Source organism: Takifugu flavidus, chromosome 13, assembly GCF_003711565.1.
Source record: "Takifugu flavidus isolate HTHZ2018 chromosome 13, ASM371156v2, whole genome shotgun sequence".
NCBI lineage: Eukaryota > Metazoa > Chordata > Actinopteri > Tetraodontiformes > Tetraodontidae > Takifugu > Takifugu flavidus.
In genome coordinates this window covers 10802443-10830172 of record NC_079532.1, presented here as the reverse complement: position 1 = coordinate 10830172, position 27730 = coordinate 10802443, and the positions used below count along the sequence as shown (strand labels likewise).

Sequence of the window (27730 nt, the reverse complement as noted above, 5' to 3'; positions counted from 1 at the left end):
ATGAAACTTTTAGATCCTCAGATAAATGTTTGTAGTCCTGCGTCGGCTTCACGCACCTGAGCGCAGCAGTGACGGACGACGTCGCCACGGCAGCACAGATGTTGCTAACACGGATTAATGGGGCCCTGATATTTGTGGAAGATCAGTCGCAGCTTTTGTTCCCCTCTAGAATCAAGCGCTGGTCACACCTAAAGCACGAACATTTCATGGTATAAATTGTTATTTTTGTTCCGAATTTCTTTTGGTAAATGCCGTTAAACCACCAGACTTTAGTAAGTTAATATTTTGTTTTTTAAGCCTTAAATTCAGGATGTTTCATCATATCATCAGCCAAAAACACAAAATGTGATTTATTTTGAATTTGTTTAATATAAAGTGGATTTTATCTGTGCTGATTATTGGTGGCTGGTTTATGTAAAAGAATATTTTTACCATATATCTTTATTACCATATATGGTAAAAATGACATCACTGTGAATCAAACAGCATCAAAGTGGACAAAAGTGGATATCCTGGTTTGAACTGAGCATCGGGTTCAGGTCAGACGACCTCTGCTTGACCTTTGAGTGACCTCTAGTTTTGGCTGGGAAGCTCCTGTGAAGCAAAACCACACAACTTTACTCCACTGCAGCACTGCACTTCTCATTTATTAGACCTCTTTATTCTTTTTTAAACGATTCTGTTGACATTCTCACTCACAGTAAAGGTGGAAAATGATTCATCTGTTCGTGGATGGGAGGAGGCTCCTCCTCCAGCTGACCCCCGTCTCTGCACTGCATTCAGCCCTGGAAGAGGCTCAACACGCCCGTGCACATGCTTCAGGGATGGGGTGGTTTTAATTGTTCTTTATGGGAAGAGCCGTGTTGGTGGAAGAGTCCTGTCAGAGTTGCTAGTTTAATATAGATCCTCTTCTAGTTCCTCCTGGAGCTGCTGTTTCTCCTCTGGTTTGTGCTTCCCTCAGCACTGTGCTGCTCCTCTGCTTCTCCTCTCTCTCCTGTCTGCATCAGCTTCACCTGTTATTAAATCATCTCCAGGTCAGGATGCTCCCCTTTTGTGGGACGTTTTACTTCTCTTGGGGACGGAAACATACACACTTGTATACGTTCTGAGCTGCAATTCTTGAATAACACATGATTCCATTAAATTATTCAGAGCACATGAATAAAACGCGGCTGTAGCGTCGATCCTGAGCTGATATTCAGATATTCAGATATTCACATGAGACGATGCGTCTCTCTGGGTGGGGCTCCCATTTAGTCCTGATAACTCAACATCAGTGAACTTCACATTAAAGACCCCCCCCATCAGCAAAGCCCCTTATCCTCCAATTATACACTTGCTTTCACTGGCTGCAGCGCCACCTGGTGGTGTGATTACAACAGGCGCCCAGACAAACGTCCACAGAGCTGATTAACGGCTCCTACAGGCACATTTGTGTGACGGCTTATTTTACAGTGCTCAGTAGTTTCAATGGTTACATCTCCTGATAAAAGCCCCCACAGCTCAAAAAGAGATTGGATAAGTTTTGATTGATTAACTTGGCTGTAGTTCGAAGAAGCAACGGGACAGATAAAATACCGGCCCATCGACCCACGCTTGATATTGCTGGAGATGTTTGAAGTTCTCACCTGTACCCAGGAGCTTGGTGTCATCAGCAAATCGAGATTCCAGTGTGTCAGATTCATATATGTCATGTGACACTTACAGGACCCAACATGGATCCCTGGTGGACGCAAATGGACCAGGTTCTCTGGTGGTATCTCATGTCAATTCTGTCAAATGTGTTTAAAGTCTATAAATACCCCGACGGCACGGCTGGCCGTCTAAGTAAATCGTATTTGTCTAAGGAATCGGAGTCTGTCACGAAGATTCCTCCTCGAGTTTGGGAGAGCTGTGACAGCAGAGCGGCAGGTCGGTGGTGAGGCAGCGGCGAGGAGCTGGAGTTGAGGCGTTGCTGTGAACCTTTCAGCAAAAGATGGAAAGAGGAGAGGAGCTCTCAGGTGTTGCTTGTTCCCAGGAGGGTTGGAGACAGCAGCCGCAGCTGGACGTGTTAAAAGGGTCAGCAGACACATTCAGGGCGGATTTTAACATTGTGCATAAAAAACAGACTTTTCTTTTCAAATTTGACTTATCAAAGGTGGTTTTAACGAGACCTTAAGGGTCCTTAAGGGTGTGCAAAGAAATAAAATCCACCTGAAACATGCTTCTGCTTTGATTCCAGCTTGGTTTGGACAGTGTTGAAGGACAGTGATGCAGGACAGTGATGCAGGACAGTGATGCAGGACAGAGTGATGCAGGACAGTGATGCAGGACAGAGTGATGCAGGACAGAGTGATGCAGGACAGAGTGATGCAGGACAGTGATGCAGGACAGAGTGATGCAGGACAGTGATGCAGGACAGAGTGATGCAGGACAGTGATGCAGGACAGTGATGCAGGACAGTGATGCAGGACAGAGTGATGCAGGACAGTGATGCAGGACAGTGATGCAGGACAGTGATGCAGGACAGAGTGATGCAGGACAGTGATGCAGGACAGTGATGCAGGACAGAGTGATGCAGGACAGTGATGCAGGACAGAGTGATGCAGGACAGAGTGATGCAGGACAGAGTGATGCAGGACAGTGATGCAGGACAGTGATGCAGGACAGAGTGATGCAGGACAGAGTGATGCAGGACAGTGATGCAGGACAGTGATGCAGGACAGAGTGATGCAGGACAGAGTGATGATGCAGGACAGTGATGCAGGACAGTGATGCAGGACAGAGTGATGCAGGACAGTTGCAGGACAGTGATGCAGGACAGTGATGCAGGACAGAGTGATGCAGGACAGTGATGCAGGACAGTGATGCAGGACAGTGACGCAGGACAGTGTTGCAGGACAGTGATGCAGGACAGTGACGCAGGACTCACTGTCCCCCTGCAGCTGGACGCAGCAGCTTGTCTGGTTCAGACCTTAAAGCTCTGCTCTTCACCCCAGAACACATTCACCTGATCAGGTCTTCTCTCCTCCTCCTCTTCCTCCCTCCTCCCCCCCCCCCCCCCTTCCCCCCCCCCTCCCCCCCCGCACAGAACAAACCCTCCCTCATCAGGGCTGGATGTTGGCTCACCGGGGCGCAGATCCAGACCTGCGTGCCAGTGCGCGCACTCGTCCTCGGTCGGAACCGCTGCAGATTCGTCGGCGCGGAGTTCAAATTTGGCGTCGGTAAATGAAGATCGTGGGCCCGGGATGTCTCCAGCTGTGCCCTCGGTGTGGCGCTTCCTGCTGCCTGTTGCTCTGCTGCTCCGTGAGTACCCGAACATCGCACCTGCTTTCCCGCAGTGTTTTAGTCGCAGTGTCGAGTCCCGCCCGCGCGACAGTGATGGATCAAGTCCTGGCTGAAGTGTCTGAGGGGAGCAACAGTAACCGGATCCGAGCTGCTCCCCATCACTCGGAGCTACAACAACTTGAAGGTTGTTTCTGCAGCAGCGCGCGCGCGCGCGCGGGGGGGTCCGATGGGACGGACTGGTCCCAAAGTTGGTTACAAGCGAGCGACTCAAGTTGCTGTGCGGCTGAACCCCCCCAGCAGGGGGAAACGGGCGCGCATCAGGCTGAAGGGAGCGCGCAGCGGTGGCTGAAGCTCGCCCCCCCCCAGATACCCCCCCCCACCCCCAGACACCCCCCCCCCGCTCGATGTCAGATTGTTGCGCATCATATTGGGGGTGCAAAGACCGTTTTAGTTGAAGTTAGTTGTGCCGGTTTCTGCTGACTTTCATCATTCAGAAGCTTCTTGTCCTCGAGTGTTTCCGCCATAGTTAAAAGCTTTCAGCTGCTCACTTTGTTGTCAGGGGTGACGGTGACGCGCACGCAGGACGCGCACGGGCAGAGAAAAGGCTGCGCGTTCTAAAATTAAGTGGTTTTTTTAATGAGATGAGTTAAGCCTAACCCCCCAACAGCAGATTTATGAATCTGAACTTTGCTCAAGTTTGAGAGAAAATGACGATATTTCTGAGAGTATCGCGAGACTCGAGACAAGACGCGCGGAGGATCGTTCAGAGGACAACTGGGGAGACAAAAGGTTCAGAGTCTCGATGTGGATCCCAAGAGCTCTGATGCGCCTGATCTGACATGGACAGTCATGTTCATGTGTCTCCATCTGCTCATCTGTCCATGTGCTCATCTGTCCATGTGGTCCTCTGTCCATGTCCTCATCTGTCCATGTGGTCCTCTGTCCATGTGCTCATCTGTCCATGTGGCCCTCTGTCCATGTGGTCCTCTGTCCATGTCCTCATCTGTCCATGTGGCCCTCTGTCCATGTCCTCATCTGTCCATGTGCTCATCTGTCCATGTGTCCACTTGTCCATGTCCTCATCTGTCCATGTGGTCCTCTGTCCATGTACTCATCTGTCCATGTGCTCATCTGTCCATGTGTCCACTTGTCCATGTGCTCATCTGTCCATGGGTTCATCTGTCCATGTGCTCATCTGTCCATGTTGTCCTCTGTCCATGTGGCCCTCTGTCCATGTGGTCCTCTGTCCACGTGCTAATCTGTCCATGTGGTCCTCTGTCCATGTGTTCACCTGTCCACGTGCTCATCTGTCCATGGGTTCATCTGTCCCTATGCTCATCTGTCCATGTTGTCCTCTGTCCATGTGTTCACCTGTCCACATGCTCATCTGTCCATGTTGTCCTCTGTCCATGTATTCATCTGTCCATGTGGTCCACCTGTCCATCTCTCCATGTGTAGTTCTGTCCACGTGTCCACATGTTTTGCCTAACTGAGGGGACAACAGACAAAGGTGAGCCGCCTAAAGAGGCTGCATCAGTTTGGTGTTATTTGGCCCCACAGCGCCACCTATCCCTCTATGGCAGTAGTGCAGACAGAAGACTGCACAGGAGGACACGATGCTCATAGCTTCCTCTATAGATGGTGGAGCTATAGGTGGGGGGGGGGGCTGCTGCTGCCCTCTGGGTGGGGGGGGGGGCTGGATTCTGCAGCAGCACCATCCACACCTTCATGAGGCTGGAAAGCAGCTTGCTGAGGACTCAGTTGTGGTCTGAAGTCTCTCCAATGCCGCGGTCACATGTTCCACCAGGCCTGCAGGTCTGAGGACAGACGGAGGAGATTTCTGCTGCCCTGTGGGACAACGCGTCTCACAGGGCAGCAGTGGGACATCCGAGGTCCATGCCGCTCAATCCCAGCAGCCTCGTCCATCGTCCAGTCCACCCATCTCACCCCCTTCGTGAGGCGTCCACAGGGAACCCTGCAGGACATCGTTCCTCCTGTTCTCTCTGTCCACAGAACAGCTCACACAACAATATGGAGTTAGAAGTTAGGAAGCTAATCCCGTCTGGGATGATGGGATCTGGGGTTCTGCACCTCTGCACCCGCCGCACACACACACACACAACACACACACACACACACACACACACACACACACACACCACACACACACACACACGTCACCACCGACACGGCGGCGCTACGGCAAAAAGCTTCACGTGTCGATGCTGCGTTGAGCGAAGCTCCGCCCACTCAGTCAGCTCCACGAACTACCAGAAGATAAACACGCTTAAGTTCCCATTCAACTCCCGCTCTCCGTGAGAGGAAACCACCACGCCGGTGATGCGATGGGCCTCTCGGGGGGGGGCGTGATCCCGTGGGGATAAAGATGAGATAAAATGATAAAAATAAATGATGAATGAGTCCCATCAGCACGGGGAAGCCTCTGGAGAATCCTCTCAGAACATCACAACAGTCCCGGGGATGCCGCCGCCGCCGCCTGTCTGTCATCTCCTGCGTTCGCTCACTCACAGGAGCCATGTGCTCGTTACGGATTCATTCGGGCTCTTTGTTCCCCGCCCGCTCCATCGAGGGCTGTTGTGCCTGAGCGTGTTAGCAGCTTCCGCTTTACGACCGTCCAAATGAGAGTTTTACAGCACTTAAACTGCAGATGTAAAGTAGCAACAGTCGCTAATGAGGATTTTCTTCCTCAGGATTTGTAGCTTTAACCAGCCCCACCGCCGAGTTTGAAAGGATTAGCATATTTTAAAATCGAGAAGGATTGTTTGAACAGATTTGGTTGGCAAAACGAAGGTTTGGTGCAGAATCTGATCAGCTCAGCAAGCAAACGCAGCTCTCCAGTAGCAGCAGAAACACAGAGGGAAGCTTTAGAATGGAAAGGAAACCCTCGATCAACCACCAAACTTCAGGTAAATAAAGAAAAATATCATTAAAACACAAGTTAAGGCAGAATAGCGATCCATAGAGGATCGTCGTGTTTAGCCCCCTGTCGTCAGTGATCCGGGATCTGTTCCTGGTTTGGATTCGTTATTGAAAACATCCGTTACGGGCCCATTAGTTTGACACCTGTGCTTTAGAGGCTGAAATAAACGAAGGTGGATGCTCTCCTAACGTGGTCGTAAAGGTGTCGGCTCCTCACACCTGAACACACAACAGTGATCACACACGTTTGGACATAAGTGTCCATAAATCCGCGTTGTTAGTGTAAAATCAGCACGTGTGGGGCCGGATGTGTCGACGGGGCTGTGAGAGACGGACCTTTGTTGCTGTGAGGGCTGAAACGGATCATCGGGTTCAGGTCAGACGGCCGAGCGGTTGGCTTTTACACACGACCTCTGCTTGACCTCTGTCAGGGAGCCAGTCAGTCAGTCATAGAGACTCCCCAATGTGCTGGGATATTCGTGAGGCCAGTTTGAGCTGCTAGCAGCATCTGTTCGTGGATGGGAGGAGGCTCCTCCTCCAGCTGACCCCCGTCTCTGCACTGCACTCAGCCCTGGAAGAGGCTCAACACGCCCGTGCACATGCTTCAGGGATGGGGTGGTTTTAATTGTTCTTTATGGGAAGAGCCGTGTTGGTGGAAGAGTCCTGTCAGAGTTGCTAGTTTAATATAGATCCTCTTCTAGTTCCTCCTGGAGCTGCTGTTTCTCCTCTGGTTTGTGCTTCCCTCAGCACTGTGCTGCTCCTCTGCTTCTCCTCTCTCTCCTGTCTGCATCAGCTTTACCTGTTATTAAATCATCTCCAGGTCAGGATGCTCCCCTTTTGTGGGGCTTTACGTATCTTTGGAGCTGCAATCTTTGAATAACACAGGATTCCAGCTATTGACTCAGGAATCATGAATGAAATGAGCCAGTTGTGTTCGAATCCTCTCAGAACTAGATTCCAGATTTGGAATTTCACCCTGAAAGATCACCGATTATTGTCCTGTTGGTATTCATAATCTATCGGCCAGTCGATGCATTATAACTGTGTGAGATCAATGCTTGAAACACAACCAGATGAACCTGTGAAGTAACAGAGCAGAAGGTGTGAATGTTGCAAAAAAGAAGCAGCAGAGCAGCAGCAGCAGATCAGCAGCAGCAGAGTAGAAGCAGCAGAGTAGAAGCAGCAGAGCAGCAGCAGCAGCAGAGCAGCAGCAGCAGAGCAGCAGCAGCAGCAGCAGAGCAGCAGAATCAGCAGCAGATCAGCAGCAGCAGAGTAGAAGCAGCAGAGCAGCAGCAGAGCAGCACCAAAGCGCCTCACTTGGGTTGTTGTTAGTTCCAAGCAAAAACAGGAATCTGGCTCAACCTCTGCAGAAGACTGATCCTGTGTCTGCTGATTTACAATGAAACTGCTGCCCCCCACCCCCCTCGGTGTGTGTGTGTGTGTGTGTGTGTGTGTGTGTGTGTTAATTGCTAAATGTGATAAGTTACAGCAGCAACTTTGGGCTCTGGTCAATAAAACTCATTAACTCAACAAGAGGGTCAGTAGCTCTGTCTGCAGTAATACACCACCTATTTTGTCTTCCTCCCAGATTTGTGTGCGTGTGTGTGTGTGCATATGTGTGTGTGTGTGTGGAAGGGGGGGGGGGGCATGCTTCCTCTGCGTATGCATGTGTTTCGCCACCCAATCAATGGCCGAGTTCAGTGCATTCCATTTTACAGGAGTAGAGCGAAGGAACTGAAGGAACACACACACACACACACACACACACACACACACACACACACAACACACACACACACACACACACACACACACAGTGTTACACACTCCTATTTTTCAACATAATTACTGTCTTATTGGGAAAAATAACTGCACATGAGTGTCAAAGCTTGATCGTGATATGAGAGCAGCACGTTCACCGGCAGGTCCGTCTGTCTTCTCATAATCAGCTGATTTCATCTAGATTTCACAGATTTCCTCTCGGTGTGCTCTGCCCCTTTCTATTCCTCTCGGTGTGCTCTGCCCCTTTCTATTCCTCTCGGTGTGCTCTGCCCCTTTCTATTCCTCTCGGTGTGCTCTGCCCCTTTCTATTCCTCTCGGTGTGCTCTGCCCCTTTCTATTCCTCTCGGTGTGCTCTGCCCCTTTCTATTGACTGACCCGGGTGACCGTGATGAGCTCACCGGGTTAAAAGGCCGAGTTTTCTGGCTCTTTCTGTTGTTGTTGTGTGTTGCAGAGCTCCACGCTCTGCTGAGAGTCCCCTCACCTCCTCCCCTCCAGATCTGTCTCCTTAATGCAGATTTTTTGCTTCGCATATCACAAGTACACATTTTTTCTCCATTAATCTTTTATTGTATTCCCATAGTGCGCTTTGCTGGACCCGCCTTTAACCGAATAAAGCACTGTCAGTGTGTATTATTAAAACTGGGAGGACAGGTGGGGAACCGTCGTCTATAGGAAGAAATGGTCCAGCAAAAATCCTGAATGAGGGTGTTCGGTGATCACTTCAAGGTTTGATGCAATCAAATTGTACCAGTAGAACTCAGAACTGTGTTTAAAAGTGAATGTTGCAACATTCAACTGCACAATGTGAAGGGACTGAAGAGACTGAACAGCCGTGGAGCCTTAAAAAACCATTAATTAGAGAGGCTGATCAGGGGGAAAAAGGCTTCAGTCTGTTGCATAAAGGTTCTGGAGCCATGGAAGAAGGTCAGGTGGTCTGATGGGTCCAGGTTCAGCAACATTATGGGCCCAAAGAATGAGGTCCGACTACCTGAAGATGCTGAATGACCAGATTCTTCCATTAATGGAGAATTTCTTCCCTGATGACATAAGCATATTCAAAGATGACAATTTCAGACATGAATCTTGCGTCATTGCAGAAACTTGTGGAAACAAAGTCGCAGTGAATGTGTCCGTAAACAAGGCTAACGAAATATTCGCGTGCGTGACTCTTGTTTGGTAGCGGAACCAGCATTTTTATACAGAGTTCAGTCTTCTGGGTATTATAAGAAGCTGCTGTTGAACCCGGTTGTTCTTCTCCAGAGGCTGTGGAACATCTTTTTAGAGGCCAGTAGCCCCAACAGTCTGTGGTGGAGGTCATAGGAGTCTCTGCTGATGTTGAGGGCTCAGTGTTTCTTTTTGTTGTTTTGGATGGGAGAGGGAGAAGTACCGACGGTTTTTCTACACACGATGATCGTCCTGTCCACACCCTGCTAGACTCTGACCAGACGGAGATGCAGCTGTTCGGTATGCTCCCAATGGGGCCTCTGTAGAATGTGGTGAGAATGGGGGGGGGGGGGGGGTATGTGCAAAAAGAGAGTGTTTGGGATTAGCACCCCAAAAATCTCTACTGTTGAGTTGTTGACCCGGAGTGGTATATTGCTGGACTGGTTCCTACTGAAGGCAACAGGGTAGGGTTGTCGTAGGGTAGAACCGTAGGGTTCTCTGGACCCTACTGTAGGGTAGAACCGTAGGGTTCTCTGGACAGCGATTTGAGGGAATCATGTGACGTATGTTTACTGTAGTGGTGGTGTAACGGTAGTAGCAGATGATGTGATTGGCATTAAGGTGGGTCCCTTAGGTGGAGCTCTTACGTGGAAAATCGTGGGTCAGGTGTGCGAAAACCATCGTGCAGCAGGTGGCTGCCCTGACGGCTGCGGCACATCTCAGAGTTGAGGAAGAAGCAAAAGATTCAAAACAGCTTCATTTTGTCAGGAATTCTTATTTGATATGAAACGAGCCAAGCGTGGCGTTGAGGACTCAACTGAAGCGCTGGGACCAGCTGGGACCAGCTGGGACCAACTAAACTTACTTGGCCCACTTTTGAGGGCCTTTCTTTTCCTATTCTGAGTGTTGGTTATTCAGTCCACATTTTGGCTTTTCCTCTAGGCACCACCATTCCTCGATCTTATTTTTGCCAACTTTTCTTACTCGTTCCTCCCAACTTTTCCTAATCCTTTCTTCACAGCTTCCTGTGATCCCTTCTTCATTATCCCCCCCAGCTTCATGTCTTTCTCAGTTTCTCAGATGGGCTCCTGCTCAGAGCAGGTTCCAGTCCTCAGAGGGTGGAGTCGTTCGTACTCGACAAAGAGCATCTGGAGGGATATATTCTGCCTTGGTGTTCCAAGTTCTTATCAGTATTAACTGAAACAACTCAACATATTTTGAAACTTGAGACATTTCCCCATAATTAGACCTTTTCATTGTTTGTCATGTGCTCCATAGGGTCACAAAGTAGCAATCAGAAACAGATTCCAAGCAGCTACACCTTTAAAAACAGCAACAACCTATCGCGTCCCTATTTCCTTGAGCTGCTCCAGAATAATAACCCATCATCTCAAGTCCTCTCCTTCCGCCCAACTCACCCTCCAATCTGCCCAACTCAGAGTCAAGAGCCTTCAGCGGCTCGCCTCCCCTCCTCCCGGGCTCTCTACCACAGCACATAGAATGTTCGCCGTTGTCTCACCACCTTGGGGCCTATAGAATTAAAGTGCTACATTTTATACGGGACTCAAATGACTTCACTTTCTTTATTCACTTTTAGCTCCTCCACAACATTTCCGTTGTGCTTTTTTCTGTATTTCCTTGTTTATTGTTTATTGGCGCTGGTTGTGAGATCAAAGTGTCCCCTTGTGTCTGAACTCAAAGTCTCCGAAAATCTGTTCAAAGAGAGAATCTTTTGGCCCAAATCTCATTGTTAATAACCTGCCAGAGCAACTACGTGTGACATTCATCACAGGAAAATGGCTGATAATGAATGATCCACCTGTCTGTGTGTGTGCCAGCTTTGATCGCTGTGGTGTTAGCTGCTTCAGAGTTTAGGCCACATTAATCATCTGTCTCACTGTTTTGTGTTAGCACAGCAATTGCAGCCGGTGTAATTGGCTACGCACCATCACACTTAAAACCACCAGAATGCATTACTGGGCAGCTTTTTCCTCTCACTAACTGGGAATTCATAAAGCACGGGGTATTTTGAATGGGAGAATAAATAAGGGCAAACTTGGCAATTAAAGGAAAATAACATTAGCAGGTGGACATCAGAGAAAAGCTCCAGCACTTCCGCAAGTTTCTTACTCTCATTGTTCGCTGTTTTGGTTTTAGGCTTTTTTGTATTCTATTAGTTATTTGTTTTTCACACTTGAGTTATTTGAACAAAAATGCAAACACAAAATATCACACATGAAGAAAAAAGGACAAAAGAAACAAACCAAAAAGTAAAAGAAAGACAATCGAAAAGATGGTGTTTGCGCCCTGGCTTGTTGGGCTTTGCCCCCTGTGCTCTAGTTGTGGTTAAAGGTCAACCTCAGGCTGAAGCTGTACTTTATAGAGGAGGGGTCGGGGGGGTATTTGGCAAGGTTCCGCTCGAAACATCTGGTGTTTCCTTCATTTAAAAAAAGATCTGTGTAGTTGAGCTGAAAGAGTCGACGTCTACATGATCTCAAATTATCGTACGGTGATAAGAACGCACCAGAATGTCTGGTATCTAAGAGAGAAAGGTCCGTTTGGGAATATGAGTGGTGGACATGTGAGAAAAGGGAATTTTTTATTGGAAAATGTGCGCCTCCGTGGATCAGAGAGGCGCAGCTCTTTTTCAAATGAATTTAGTGACTTAGCAGAATTAGTAATGTGGGATGTGGAGGAGAAGTCCAGAGCAGGAGTTTGCACAAAATGAAGGTCCCCCATTAATAATGTAAAATGCCTCTACGTTGAAAATCGAAGTGGAAACCTAGAAATGAATTGCTCGTCGTCCCCATTTGGGGCATAAATGCTTGATAAAAGAACTTGAGTATTGCACAGCCTCCAGCAACAAATCGACCAGCAGGATCAGGTAGAACATTCTCGACCTGACATGGAGCATTACTACCAATGAGGATGGCAGCAGCGCTGCTCTCGCAATAAAGACAAAATCTCTTTTAATGCCAAAGATCGTATCACCTCATAAATGTGACACAGCTGAGTGTCTGAGGATAAAAGAAAAGCAGAAAAATAATAATACCCATAATAAATAAGGATGCAGAAACAGAAAAAAAAACAAGACAGAATATCAATTTTCAGCCTAAAAGACCTAAGTATGCTCAACAGCTTACACAATAATAACATGAGGACAGCAAGGTAAGCCGTATTATATGGTGAAAAGGAGCTTTGCATGTGAAAAAGAAAGAAAAGAAATAATAAAGTAAACAGTTTCCCTCTAATGTGCACGGTTGGGAAGCCAGGCAGTAAACCAGCCTGGGTATTACCAATATAAGTCAACATCACAGCAATAACTGGTGCTCCAAAGAGCACATAGAACTGGTTGAGATACATGCACAGGGAAAAAGGCAAAATATCCGTCTGTGTAAGTCAGTTGGCCTTCACTTCACTTCAGTAGCCATGGATGTTACCTGTGCTTCTAAAGACTGCAGCTGCCTACCCTCAGATTCTGAGTCTAAAAACCTCATAATGTTTGCTAGCAGACCTGCTCTGAGCCCAGATAGCATGCTTGCTAACACAGTATTCACAGTATTTTTGATGTTTATCTGGACCCGGAAGCCAACTCAATAAACATCATTAGCCCAGACGCCATTTTATCAATCGGTGGCTCGGCTGGGAAAAATCCAGAGAAATAATAAAGGAAAATGGCCAAGGGAGCCTTGGAAAATGCTGCTAATCCACCGCCACTAAGTTAAATTGTTCTCTGTTGTCATATTTTCACCATATTTTTTCATTTCAGCCATTTTCTTTCGTGTCCTCGGTCCAACACTCTCCACTTCCATTGTAAATTGAAATTTTCTTTTGTTAGTAGACATAATTTTCCTTGTGATTGCGGCCTGTGGGACACGGGAAGCAGTGTTCCCACCTTATATAGATTTAACATTTGCCTTCATTTTGAGAGTTTGGGAGTGTATCATTTACCATCAAATATAGACGTAGGTCTAAAGATTCACCCCTCCTACTGGAGATTATGGTGGACTTTAGGAGCCATCTGGGGGAAGGAAACATCCCATGTTGTCATGACGATGACAGTAAAGTATAAAGTGATTTTTTTTTATTAAAAAAAAGATTTTTCAGCGCTGGTTTTGTAATCAATGCAATGCAAAGACAGTGCTAACATGGAGCATCGACGTTAGCTGTGGCAACCATGGTGACATTTATTCTAGCACCAGTCTGGTAAACTGAGTCTATGGCATCTGTGCTGTCTTTACACCCTTTTTATGTCAAAGGTTTGTGACTTTGTCTCACTGCCCACAGGTCCAGCTTGTGGTGCAGAGACAAACTGAGTCAGCACTTTGTGTTTGTCCTGATGGCACGATAGAATATCCTTGGGTGTCATTAGACAGAGGAGAATGAGGAGAAACAACCAGAGAAGTTGAATGGGCTTAAACTCCAGCAGTGATGTGGTGAAGCAATGAATAATTATTTAGCAGCAGTCACCTGCCGGCAGGAGGCCAACCTTTGCCTCATACTTCCTGTCTTTTTGTCCTCCCTTCACGGTTTCTGCCGCCCACTCGAATGACTATCAGCGCCTCTCTTGTTTATCAAGAGTCGTTGACAAAATCGACCAAATTTATATCAAGCCTCAACACACATCAGAGCTCTTCACAGGCTGTAAATCTAAAACTTTGAAATATTACCGTGCCTACTTGCAGGTATCTCTTCTGCCAACTACTGTTAATTACTTTTAATTATGATGTATTGGGGCAGCAGAAGCAGGTGGGCGTCTCATGGCAAGTCCTGTTTAGCTTCCTCTGGCTCCTAATATGAACAGCAGTCATCATTCAGCTCTTCCAAACTACAGTTATTCTACATGCAGATAGTCCTCCATCGTTATCTCCCTTCTCACTCCTTTTTTTCAGGGTGCACTCACTCCCTCGTGACCTACGGGGTACCCCAGGGCTCTCTCTTGGGGCCGCTTCTCTTCACTACTTCTCTTCTTCCTCTTGACAATATTTTCCACAAATTTAACATCCATTTTTCACAGCTTCACAGATGACCCAGTTCTACCTATCTAGCAAGCCTACCCCCCCCCCCCCCACCCACCCACACACACACACACCACCACTTTACCAGCAGGTTAAAATGAAGTCATGTCCTGCTTCACCACAAACTTAACACAACAAAACAGAATTTATAGTATTGGTTGTACTTTTAATCTTTTGTTGTTTTATCACTATTTGACCATGTAAAGTTTCCTTGAGCAGCAGAAGAGCACCACAAATTGAACTGTATTGTTACTGTTGTTGTTCATGTGCAGCAGCCTCTCTCTCTACCACTAATGTCACGTTGGGATTTAAAGGAGCCTCGCTCCTTCATGTACCACATTGTGTCTCCCTGTTGTGTCTCTTTAATTAAAGACACCAGGAACAACAAGGACAACCACAGCTTTTCACATCCACAAAGTAGCTTCACCCCCCCTGTGAGCTGACCTCTGAACTATTAGGAACAAGGATGCACGTCACTCGGGCCCCACGCTAACCTGTTTTCACCTTGATTGAAATCTGACTGTAATGACTTGAAAACCCTTGACTGAAAATACATAAAAAACGAGACATTGTTTTGCATCTTTAAAGTTAAACATATAGAAATGGACAGTTCAAGCTAAAAAATATAGGAGTTATAAAATAGTGCCGCAGTGCGATGAAGAGCAGCGGATAATAAACAGCATAACCGAATGTTAAATATGTTAATATTGGGCTAGATAATAATTCCTCCTTCATGACTGCACCAGAAAGGAGAGGGGGGGTGAGAGGGGGTCCGTTAATGACGCAGTGTCCTCTGGGTTTATGACGGAAAGTCTCCTGCAGGGATGGCAGCAGGACACCAAAGTCCTGCACTGCTGTTGTGATAGTTGTGCTCAGCCTCCTTCCTTTGCTCTGCGGTTCCTGAAAGAGGACGCGATCCATCGAGTGAGGAGGCTCTCAATGGACCCATGATAGAGGTCAGTCATGGCTGGTCTGCATCTTGATGCTTTGGAGGAAGTAGCGGGGCTGTTGAGCTTTCTGGACTGTGACTGTGGCGTTGTCTCTGGAGGCTAGATGCTCCCTAAAGTGTAGTTCCAAGAATTTCTACAACGACCACCAGTGATCAGTGGAGGGGGATCGGTCGGTCTTCCCTTTAATCACTCCTGTGGATTTGAACCTTATGAGAGAGGTTGTGCGAATGGCACCAAGTCATTATGTTCCTCAATCATCCCTAAATATGCTAACCCATCTCTATTTCTGAACCATTGTTTCATCAGCAAATTGAATTGAATGGTTGGGGTGGTAGGATTAGCTGTGGTTAGCTGTGGTTAGCTGATTAGCTGTAGTTCATGAGCGACTCAAAGTATTTCATTGCTCCTGGGGTAAGAGCAGCATGACCACAGTCATTAGACAGTGTGGATTTGAGTGTTGGGGAATTGGAACTCTTCTAAACCAGTCAGCAACACGTCAGCTTTGTAGGAGACATTAATGTTTGGAAAGACGTGTGCAGGACTTCCAGACATGGCCTGGATTGTTGCATGTCCAAGGATTTATCCTTGAGAAGACCCTCCAAATGCTCTAAGCTGAACGCCTGCAGAACTGGTTGGTTAGTGATGACTTCCCAATTCTGCCAACGTCTTACCTGTGAGGTTGTAGCGTGTCACTGCCTGAAATCTTGCTTATTCTCCCTTGTATGAGAGATTGGTGAGATTGGTGCTTTCAAGATATCTCCAAACACCCTTCATTCAAGATATCTGAAATAGGGTTTCAAGATATCCACATCAGTTTGATGTCTTGAGTTGGAATCACAACTGGTCAAAGTAACATTGTAGATATCTCTAACTGGATTGGACATCTCTTCAATCTACCTAGTCAGATATCTTGTATTGAGGTTATGCTAAAAAGTGGAAGAAAAGAGCAAGTGGCTTGCTATTCAATCATCGTAATCAATATTGTTTCTGCCTGTCTGTGCACTAGACGAGCTGAAAATAGAGAGGAATCGGCAAAAGACGACTCTTTCATCATCAGGTTCAGTGAACATCCAATGGAAAACCATAATAATGAGCAAAGAATGGGAATGCCTCGATTTGACAATGTCTTACGCAACAATTACGCAAAAACAATAGGTGTAGTAATCCAAGGTAGTTTTGTGTCAACAGGACTGTTTTTCTTCTCTTTTGAAGACGTTTTGCTTTCTATCCAGAAGGCTTCTTCTGTTCCTAACTTGCTAGGGACTGAGCTTGAAAATATAGCCCTTGTGGACCATTAGCATGCTAATGATGTTGGTGGTCACCTATGAGTCGTTGGCAGGGTCATGGTAGGGTGAGAATCTACACAGACGTCAGGTGTAGTAGGATCTTCACACACTGATTTATTCTCAGACCCTTTCGTTGTGGCTGCTCTCAACTCCACCTAAAACGCTTTTCATGATTTTGTCCTTCGGCTCTGTACTTTCTTTTCGTTATTTTGAAATGGCTGGGCAAATCAGTTGCCTTATTATTGCCACAGGATCTCCAACAAGATGGGCGTCCTCTTTGAGAAATCCTTTGAGCTGGAACACTTAAAAACCCAACTATATTTTTCTACTCAAATTCTCTCCAAAAAAGGGATGACCTACTTTCCGGTGTTGTGAAATTACTTGTTCCCACATCTCCAGCTGTGTCGTACACTCTTTCTTCCATTTATCTTTTATTGATGTACTGTGTCATCCCTTTTAACTCCTCTAACAGCTTGTGTATATTTGATATGTTTCCATGGCTCTGACATGTAACCAAGTTGAAAGATCTTCAGTCTATCCAAATAGGTTGGTTACTACTTTGCTCTTTCCACTTAATGCCCAAGTTGCAAATGTCTGTAAAAGTTCTGATTGGTCAAACCAAAGCAGTTTTTACGATCTTGGGACACTAGCAGGAGCAGGGAGGACTTGATGGGGGAAGATGGCAGCCAGGATCTGCTATTTAGAGGCCAGACAGACGAATGCTCGTGGATGGACGTAATCCATTAGATTAGATGAAAACACTTAAAAAATGTAGAGCCGAAACAAGTTCTGCTCACTTTGAGAGTTCTGAAGCAGGTGTGTAGAAAAGTTCCCCAAGTCTGCCCTTTGGGAACGGAGGTGTCGTTTCATCAAGTTTCCTGATGCTTCTTCCAAACTAACCACAAAGTGCAGTTGTTTGAATCTGGGCAGAGCCCAGGAGGGATCGGTGGTAGAGAGGGATGTTTCCATCAAGTCTCCATCAACCCCTGACAATGACGAGACGATCATCCATGGTCATGGTCCTAATTTAACTGTTGTTACCCGTCGGTACGGTGCAAGTCATGATTCAAGGACTTGTCTTGAGTCTTCACCATGTTTCAGGGAGGACAATGACACTTCGTAAATGCTGTCCTCTTCCTCCAACGGAAGGTCAGGATGAAGCTGATGTTCCCTTGGCTGGAGCAGAGGGCGACCGACTAGGACGTGCAGGCAGAGCCGCTTTCACATCGCAGCACTTCAGCCAGAGGAGACACATTTAACTGTGGAAGGTCCAACCCATTGAGGCTCAGGGAGTCGCTGGGATCAAGCTTTAGATAACTGGGATCACCAGGAGGAACCAGGATAAGGAGAGAATTTAAAAGAGAAACCAGGTGTCAGACTCTCTAGTGCCCTTCAGGGCCTGGGTCCTGTCTCCTACCTCAGGCCCTCGGCCTCGGGGACTTTCCACAAAAGAGTTTGAAGCAGGTGCCTCCTGCTGACATAGATAGATACGTAAATCCTAAACTAAAGCTTGAACTAGACTCTCTCTTCCCACTTCGTGTCCTATTCAACCTTGTGGAATTCTCATTTCATGTTCTACCTTCAGTTTTTATTACCTTCAGTGATTTATGAGAGGTGGCAGCGGCATCTTCGGAGGGATGTAGAGGCTACACGTGCACTGCAGGCTCTTCCACCACGTCCACGTTCGCTCATTCATTATTATTTCATGCGATTGCGATCTTGATGTCTACGATGACCCGACGTCCCCCTTTGCCCAAACTTGTGCTCTCTTTGAGACCTACAGATGTGTCCAGCTGCTCCGGATTTTATCGAGCCTCAAACATTTTTCCATGGAATTTATGCTGCATTTCTCTGTGTCGTCCACGCCCGACCCCGCTGATGTGCAGAAGTGTAGGAAAGAATAGGAAAATAAAGACAAATTGCTGAAAAATGTGGGGTGGTTCCCACCCAGAAACAGGGATTCTCTGCAGGCTACCAGAACATGTAAAGTTCATTATATTTATGGTTTACGATAACTCAAAATTGTACTTCAAAATGATGTTATATACAAATACTAACACCTAAAAGGCTGGAGGGGCAACAGTAATAATTCCATGTGCACAGTAATTACTGCTGCATGTAATTAGTGCACATTGTCACTGATCCTGAGTGATTCCAAGGTCGTCATCCCTCGGGGGTCCCCTTTTTGCCCCCCCCCCCACCTTGAGTATTTGCCTGTCTTGCCTGTTGGCACCTCTGGCTATTGATCTGGTTATTTGATCAATCAATTAGTGGGACGTGAAGCTTTCACCATGGGCTCCACGGGATTCGTTCGATACGACAGCACAAGAGCGACGCAAACGCAACATTAGACAACCACGTGTGTTGAATGACTCCACCTTTTGCCTTACACATATATGATAGAGTCATAATGTTGCAGCAGCACATTATCGATTGATTGATTTAATTAGGCTCCCCTTCAGCTAATTACACATCAGCTACTCCTGCCGGATCCAACCGAACATTCCCAACTACAGCATAAATAGCAACCGAAATGACAAAGGGAAAATAGATATAAACTATATCAAAATGACAGGTGTAAAGCGATTAAAAGCACACATAAATCACCATTTTTGACTGCATCCAGAGCTCCAGTACATCAGAATCTTAACCTCTGTGTGTATAATGGACAGAGCTGATGTTTCGATCGATTCCTTGTATGCGGAAGCCTGATTTTCTGGATTCACACCTCAGCAGAGGGAACACTGATACTGCGTGAAAGCTAATGCACTGATATTAGCATACATGCTAACATGCTTCTGCCTGTTTTTGTGTGTTTTCTAGTGCTGGGCCGAGACTCTGTAGCTGCAGCCCGAAGGTGTCACTCCATCTACAAAGGTTTTGCTCAGTGTCTCATGGCTCTGGGAGACAGTCTGACAGACAATGCCCGCAGGGACGAGGACACAAACGAGATACACTCCATCTGTAGGTCAGTGTGTGCTTGCAAGCACATTATGAGACATATTTTCTACTTCCACAAGGTTGCTCGGCTATCTGAAGGTGTCCGAGCTGCGTGTCTGAACCTCTGCGACGCCTGTCTGGCTTATCCAGAATCATCTCACATGTTTTAATCATAAAGTAGCACCTCTTTCAAATTACTTCTCTGGTTCAAAATAAGTTGAAAAGGAGTGGAATGACCTTACAAACCTTTTCATTGTGGGAGGGGGGTGAAGTGTAGGTGTACTCTGTCTCTCAAAAGATTCCTTTAAAGCAAAATCTAAACTCTTTTAGCAGCTGCTTCATATAAAGTGTTTGAATCTTTATCGGATGGCCGATACAAGAAAACAAGAACAGTCTTAATTGTCTGATAAAAGTGATCCAAAATTCCTGGAATAAAGCAAAAGTACTTCGTTATAATGTGGGAGGAGTGTGTGTGCGTATGTGCGTGCGTGTGTGTGTGTGTGTGTGTGTGTGAGTGAGTGCCTGAGAACAAAACAGTACACACACATCAGCATTTTCCCCCAGAAAATTTTCTTCCCTTAAACCAATTATTCCAGGGTGGCCACACTGTCAACTTGCGCACGCACACACACACACACACACAACACACACACACACACACCCCTTTTTCTTTAGAACGGTGATTGTAGAATACCAGATAAAGAAAACCCAGTTTAACTCAGACTGGTCTCCATTTACGTCAATAAAAGTTGGTCATTCATTCATTCATTCATTCATTCATTCATTCATTCATTCATTCATTCATTCATTCATCCATTCATCCATTCATTCATCTTCACCTGTGGCTTCCCCGCTGACCTCTGATGCTGCTGGTGGCCCCTCCACATCGCCCTTGATTCAACTGCTGGACCTTCACCACCTCCAGTGCTGTTGCTGGAACTTTCTGATTCCTTTCCCAGCTTAACTGGGAATAAAATTTGAGTTTGTTTTGTAGAAGGCTCTGAATGTGGCCGAGCTCTCCGGGGCCATCAGTCCAAGGGCGATGGACCTCTTTGTGCTCTATCTCTCAAGGTAAAAGACCAAGAGAGCAACCTTCCTGTTTTCATTGTACAAGCGTGGATATTTTCAGAGAACTCATACATAAGAGACAATAAGAGAAACTGTTTCTCTGTAATGGCATAACCCTCCTTCCTTGAAAGGAGGTTGACCTTCAAAGTTATTTTTATCTGTTGCTGTGTGACAGAAGGCTAACCAGAGCTACACGCATCCAATGGTTTATCCACAAACGTGGCGGGAATTGGACCATCAATGCCGACGGGCAATATGGTGAATTTGGACGACCAAGCAGATTTCAAATGTAGACTTGTTGTTGGCAGTACAAATGACCATCTGCTCCATTTTGTAACTTCATTTGGATTTAATTAAGATGATTAAGATGAATTGGAGACTTTGGGAGTGGTGGAGGAGAAAATAACAACTGTACAGGTGTGTGTGTGTGTGTGTGTGTGTGTGTGTGTGTGTGTGTGCGCGCGCGTGTGTGTGTGTGTGCGTGCCTCAGCATGGCCCTGCAAACTACCATGGTACCACTCTATTTCGGTTATTCCTTGAGGTACCAATTAAAGCACTAATCCTCCAACCCTGCCTGTGAGTGTCGTCAAACACAGCTCAGTGTTCCCGCTTTCCCCCAATTTACTCCTCATTTCTGCTTCTTTACATTTTCCATCCCATCTACATACTCCTGCCCCCCCCTCCTCTCTTTTCCCCTCCCTTTCTTTTTCATCTCATTTGCTCTATTCAGAAATGGATGTTAAAGCGTTTATTTTCAAGCCACTTAATGAGGAGGGAGGCAGCGCCGTGCTCCCAGCTGAAGAGCCACAAGCGTGCGCGCACACATGCACGGGACTCTGCAGCCTGAATAACAGGCTGGGATTTGCATTTAGGCCAAGGCTGTTCCATTGTCAGAACCCTCCCAGGAGTGCAGCGCTGCTTTTTATTTCCCGTACTCCCGATGAGCTGCACGCAGAAACCCAACGTGGCGCCACAATAGGGGCCGAGAAAAGCAACGATAAAAGGCCACAAAGAGATCATTTGATTTGCTTCAGCTCCACAGTCGATCCTGGGCTCGGCAATAAAAATGTACAAAGCAATAAGGTAATTATAGATCGCATTGAAACAGTACAGATCAACAATTACACCCTGTTGCTGCACACTCTCATGGGTCTTTTCACGCACGACTGTGGAATTATCACGAGTTGACGTGTGTCAGAATCCAGGGGTGTGCCAGGCGAGATGACGGAATGGCCGCATCGACCCCCCCCCCCCCCAAGATTGAGCTAGAGAGGATGTCGGGGTGGGACGAGCACCCCTGGAAGCACTCAAACTTCCCAGCTCTCCTGATTGGTGGAAAATGTGTGTGTGTGTTTGGCATTTTGCTAGCAAAAAGTGTGTTTTAAAGTAAGAACCAGAGGAAACAGCTGGAGCAGATGTGGGGGGGGGCGTCTAACGTAAACCAAGGCATCCAGGTCAGCGCATTGCCTTTTGCATGTGTTGGGAGTTATCAGGCAAAATGGGGACCAAAACATGATGCGGGCCCTTATATGGGCCAGTTTGAAAACTGTGTGTAGGCTCTTCCTTGGCCTAATGTTGAGACCCCTCCCACCACAGCTGGGAGCCAATCACAATCGAGCAGATTGGAGCTGTGGTTCCTGGACAGATACGTGGTCGCCAAGAACTGGGCGTGGCCTCTAGAGGGCGCTGCGCCGTGGTCCAACCAGAACGTTATCGGCCAAACAGGAATGGCCCCCGTTTCAGCGCCAACATGGGGCCGATTTAAAAACTGTTTGGCGGCCTTTCTTGCATGCAGTTAGAAGGTTGTGGACCTCCAAGGGTGGAGTATGAAACATCAAACAGACAGGTCTCGGTCACATGACCGTAGAGATTATCCGGACTGGTTTGGCGTGAGGTTTGGTCAAAATTTGTACGAGTAATATCAAGAATTGTGTTTTGGAAAAAAGGCCTCCTGGTGGCGCTGTGACAGAGGGACCGGTTCTTCCTTGACCTCCAGGGAGGGTACGTGCAGTGTGTCATGCCAATTGGTCCCACGGTGCCAAAGATTACACACACACACACACACACACGGATGGACAATGTGAACAATGCGTTCGACCTTCGGAAAATGTGGCTGGATGTTATTGGAAGCTTGTTCCATCCACCAGGGACTGCAACAATTTAAAATTCCATTATCTTCTAAGATATTTTTAGATAGTTGCCTGGTTGCCTATCTCTCAGCATCACCCCCGACAGTCTCAGAAATAAGTCTTCTGCATGTTAAGTGGCACACGGAGCAATAAATGTCTGTTGTTCTCCGACACAAGTAGACAAGGAGGGAATACAGGAAGCAAAGGGAAGCTGGGAATCTTCCCCTGACACTTGAGTTGTTTAAGTGCTAATTTGGAGCTTTTGCTGCTGCTGCAGGAGTTCCTGCTTTTCTACTCTTTAGTTGAACTTTGCTGTCAAAGAGCAATGAAAAGCACCCGAGAGCTGAAGGTCTGGAGGCTCGGGGTGTCAGCAGAAGCACGATAGCAGCAACACTGGCCTATTCTCAGGAGGAGCTATTACTGTAAATGCTGCTGCTTTCTGACACACACACACACACACAACACACACACACACGGATGGACAATGTGAACAATGCGTTCGACCTTCGGAAAATGTGGCTGGATGTTATTGGAAGCTTGTTCCATCCACCAGGGACTGCAACAATTTAAAATTCCATTATCTTCTAAGATATTTTTAGATAGTTGCCTGGTTGCCTATCTCTCAGCATCACCCCCGACAGTCTCAGAAATAAGTCTTCTGCATGTTAAGTGGCACACGGAGCAATAAATGTCTGTTGTTCTCCGACACAAGTAGACAAGGAGGGAATACAGGAAGCAAAGGAAGCTGGGAATCTTCCCCTGACACTTGAGTTGTTTAAGTGCTAATTTGGAGCTTTTGCTGCTGCTGCAGGAGTTCCTGCTTTTCTACTCTTTAGTTGAACTTTGCTGTCAAAGAGCAATGAAAAGCACCCGAGAGCTGAAGGTCTGGAGGCTCGGGGTGTCAGCAGAAGCACGATAGCAGCAACACTGGCCTATTCTCAGGAGGAGCTATTACTGTAAATGCTGCTGCTTTCTGACACACACACACACACACACACACACACTCACTCACTCACACACACACACACCACACACACACAAAATGCGGTAGTTTTCTGAGCAACATAATGCATACAGTTGTGTGTTTTCTGTCTATTTCATATATATAATTATTTCAGGTCAGTGCACTCTACATGTGCAGCCTGCATGACGACCGCACGACGACTGCACGACGACTGCACGACGACCGCATGACGACTGCATGACGACTGCACGACGACCGCACGACGACCGCACGACGACCGCACGACGACCGCACGACGACTGCATGACGACCGCACGACGACTGCACGACGACTGCACGACGACTGCACGACGACCGTATGACGACCGCACGACGACCGCACGACGACTGCATGACGGCCGTATGACGACCGCATGACGACCGCATGACGACTGCAGGACGACTGCAGGACGACTGCATGACAACCGTATGATGACTGCACGACGACTGCACGATGACTGCACGACGACTGCACGACAACTGCACGACAACTGCATGACGGCCGTATGACGACCGCATGACGACTGCAGGACGACTGCACGCCGACTGCATGATGACTGCATGACGACCGCAGGACGACTGCATGACAACTGCATGACGACTGCATGTCGACTGCACGATGACTGCATGACGGCCGTATGACGACCGCATGACGACCGCACGACGACCGCAGGACGACTGCACGACGACTGCATGACAACCGTATGATGACTGCACGACGACTGCACGACGACTGCATGACGACTGCACGACGACTGCACGACAACTGCATGACGGCCGTATGCCGACCGCATGACGACTGCATGACGGCTGCATGACGACAACAGTGCAAATTAGTGGGTTTGCTGGACACCCATCAATCCAGAAGAAGGTGTCTCCAGTATTCACGGACATCTTCAACACCCATTGTGCAGCATGCTTCAAGGTCACTGTGGTGGTGGTGGTGGTGGTGGTGGTGGGGGGGGGAGCTTCTGGACCACTATTGTTGGTGGGGTTAATTGTTGTATCCAAGGTAGTTTTCTATGTCAACTGGACATAGAAAACTACCTTGGATACAATGACCTGGATGATTGAGAATCTACACAGACGTTAGTTGTCGTAGCAAACAGACAATAATAACAATCACCAACACACTCTTAGCCCCGGGACGATGCTGATAACACCCCCCCCCCGATGTCCCCCAACCCCTTGTTTCTGGCATCGGAGCATCGGACCAGATGAAAGTGGGTTGATCCAGCAGCTTTTGTAGCGGATCATTTCCTCGTGTGTCTCCTCGCTTTAGCCTGACTCGGTTGTGCTCCATCATCCATGTGTCTCTTTGTCCAAGGTCGTGGGATCAGTTCCACAGCTGTGCCAACGTGGCCATGGCCGGCTGTCCACAGGAGGCCGCGGTGGTCTGGGAGTCTCTCCGCCAGGAATCCAGGAAGATGCAGTTCTCCGGAAACCTCTACGACATGTGCTCCAACCGCCAGGAGCTGCCAGCAGGGTCCCCATCAGCAGGCGTCACGCCCAGTCAGAACCGGATCAACCAGGAGTCCTTAAGGGGCCACGCTCCACCTCTGGACGGGCTCCAGTTTCTCCTGATCAAATTTCCTCTTCTCCTACTGGTGTGGATGATTGTGAATGTGGAGGATGAGCGTGACTAGGTGTGAAATGGTGTGTTTCCCTTCCCAGAGGTTGGTTTTCTTTGGGCTTGGATACGTCTAGGTGGCACGTTCAGAGAGCCAGTCTTTGTAAAGTATGTTTCAACAACTCTTCATGCATTTTCATGCATTTTTGCCATTTGCACAATTCTGTTGGACGACACAGTAATTTATGATCCCTCGTTTCTGTAGCTAGCGATACAATCATGATGCCTTGATTCATCTCATTTCTGTGGTTGAGGAAAATACTTGAATTTGATACCAAAATCCAAGCAGAACATGAGGAAATTGATGTTTACGCAGCCAGTTGCTCAGATTCAATCAGCCAATAAGGCTGAGACAGCTGCGATCTGTTCGTTGGGAGATCAATATTGTTGCTAATTGGTACTAATAAAGTTGCCTTTTCTTTAATCACACTGTCTTTTTCGAATGACCCCAAATTATTTCAATCTTTTAATGCAAAAACTTCCTTTTTCCCCAGAACGGTGTTAGGTTTTAATGCAACAAGGGCCTAAAGGTATTTTATTGGACTTTTATAGTTGTTGATGTGAGGTTGTTATAAGTATCACTGTTTCTTCTGGCCTGGAGCGGAAAGAGCACCATTAATCTACCTCCAGGTCTGATACCCATGGGGGGGGCACGGATGGCCCCCTCACCTGACCCTCTTCCTGCTATGAGCATTAATAGAACCGTAATAATGAGTAATAATGAGGCATTTAGAGACGCTCCATAAGATCTGCTGGAGCCACTCCTCCAGCTTGGGGGGGGGGGCAGCTCCAAGTGCTGTAGGTCACCAGTGTCCAAGTGTCCCATCGTGACTGGACATGTCCCCTGTAGTTGTCCTGATGAGTTCTTTAAGACTAGAAAAGGGAAACTTCATTCATGAAACAAAACGGAAGGTTTCACTTTTTTGCATTTGTGAGTCACTTTGAAAAATCTAAATCTTTAACAGACAGAAACAAATAGAACAGAGGTCCGATGCGCATTAGCGGGCACGTGCACGTGCGCGCGCGCGCGTTTATATGCGGGTTCACCGCAGGAATCCAGTAGCTTTATTAGCCCAGCTGAGCTCTGACCTTTTCACTAATTGTCTAATCAATCGAGCTCCATCTTTCCAGTCGAGCCTCCGTCAGATCGGAGCGATTGGCCACTTATTCTGGCCCATGTGCAGCATTTTAGGCCATTTCAGAATAAAAGCACATTAACCGGACCTCATTAGGCCCGGGGAAGATCTTCAGCGAGACAAGAGCAACATGCTGGTGTCGTTTGTACTCTGGCCCAGCTGCTAAATTAGCAACAGATGGGACGCGCGTGCATCCAGGCCAGTTCTGAAACCAGGAGCTGTCTTCTTGAGTAGCTTCAGACCTTCAGGACAAACGGATGAGAACCAGGAACGGGAGCAGGAATGATGCTGAGGGCCCGGGAATGAGGACAGGACACAGAAGAAGCGTCTCAGAGACGCTGCGAAGGCTGAAGGGCCCCCGGCGCCACCAAAGTGGAGTCTGATAAATGCACCGGTAATTTCAGTGTGACGACGGCTCACGCTGAATCGGGGGGACGCGGTCCCTGAAGTGTCCCCAGGACAGCAGGCAAACAAGCAAACACTAATGAATTATCCATAGGGGGGGGGGGGGGGGGTCATGTGGAGGCAGGAAGGAACAGAGAAAGACGCAGGGGTTCTGAACACACTCCAAACGAGTGACGTGGGTCCAACTTCCTGTAGCCTGACCTAGTGGGGGGGGGGGGGGCAGTACCAGTTACAGATGGGCTCACCTCCTCCCGCAGTCTGGCTCTGGAACCCCCACCCTGAGGGGGGGGCTGGTGTGGGCTAGCGTGGAGCTCCCCAGCTTGTGTTGGGGCGCCCCCCCCATAGATCCCTCTCTGCCTACAGAGGCCTCTGGATGAGTACTGAAAGGTGCTCGGGGGGGGGGGGGGGGGGGGGGCTTCAACTGCCTCAGCAACACTAAATGTTAAATGTAAATGTAAATATTATATATAAATGTTTCAAGTCAATGTTCAGAACAACGGAGAAGGGCAGCGCTCTGTTTGAGGTGGGGTTTAGTTTAAGAAAACCAGTCATAAGAGACATTTTTAACGTTCGGCACCCGATACACAAGGGTCACGACCCCCCCCCCCCCCCCCCCCCCCCCCCCCCCCACCGGAGCCGTGCAGCTTCCAGCCTTGCTAGCATAGCCAGAGCAAACGGCTCCATCATAGATAACATAGATAGATAACGTCCTCCATCATGGATCTGCTCTGAAACGGCACCACACACACACACACACACACACACACACACACACACACACTTTAGCCACTCAAAATATAAGGGAAATAAATAGAAAACACATGTGAGAGAGACGATAGAAGGAAAGAATCACATAGACAAAGAAAATCTCTTGAACAGATGATACTGACTCTGGGGGGGGGGGGCAACAAAAGGAGAGGCCTCACAACCCCCCCCCCCCCCAAAAAAAAATCAGGTCTGAAGCAAGAAAGTGTTGATCTCTTACAGCAATGATGAAATGGCTGAAGTCCTG

At 47.6% G+C, this 27730-nt stretch overlaps 1 protein-coding gene and 1 long non-coding RNA gene across 4 annotated transcripts; one reads left to right on the top strand and one right to left on the bottom strand.

Annotated features, from left to right (window-relative positions):
• On the bottom strand, positions 1-3619 carry LOC130536479 (uncharacterized). 2 transcript variants are annotated; one of them, XR_008953351.1, is made up of 3 exons: positions 3109-3619; positions 700-2041; positions 1-594 (listed from the first exon to the last, which is right to left on the bottom strand). It is a non-coding gene; the product is annotated as an uncharacterized LOC130536479 (long non-coding RNA). The 2 variants fall into 2 exon arrangements; XR_008953352.1 differs by having other exon boundaries at positions 2-594; positions 700-1962; positions 3109-3618.
• nrn1la (neuritin 1-like a) lies at positions 3109-25611 on the top strand. 2 transcript variants are annotated; one of them, XM_057052460.1, is made up of 3 exons: positions 3109-3285; positions 19231-19375; positions 24875-25611. In XM_057052460.1, the coding sequence occupies exons 1-3, from the start codon at positions 3228-3230 to the stop codon at positions 25191-25193; spliced, it is 522 nt and encodes a 173-aa protein (XP_056908440.1). In that variant the 5' UTR covers positions 3109-3227; the 3' UTR covers positions 25194-25611. The 2 variants fall into 2 exon arrangements, with proteins under 2 accessions (XP_056908440.1, XP_056908441.1); XM_057052461.1 differs by lacking the exon at positions 3109-3285 and adding an exon at positions 5781-6194.
• Positions 25612-27730: the final 2119 nt, after the last annotated feature.

Bases quoted from the DNA above. Each gene is read 5' to 3' on its own strand.
- nrn1la (XM_057052460.1), top strand. From the start codon at position 3,228: ATGTCTCCAGCTGTGCCCTCGGTGTGGCGCTTCCTGCTGCCTGTTGCT. The intron at 3,286-19,230 runs GTGAGTACCCGA...TGTGTTTTCTAG, and splicing joins GCCTGTTGCTCTGCTGCTCC to TGCTGGGCCGAGACTCTGTA. The intron at 19,376-24,874 runs GTCAGTGTGTGC...TCTTTGTCCAAG, and splicing joins GAGATACACTCCATCTGTAG to GTCGTGGGATCAGTTCCACA.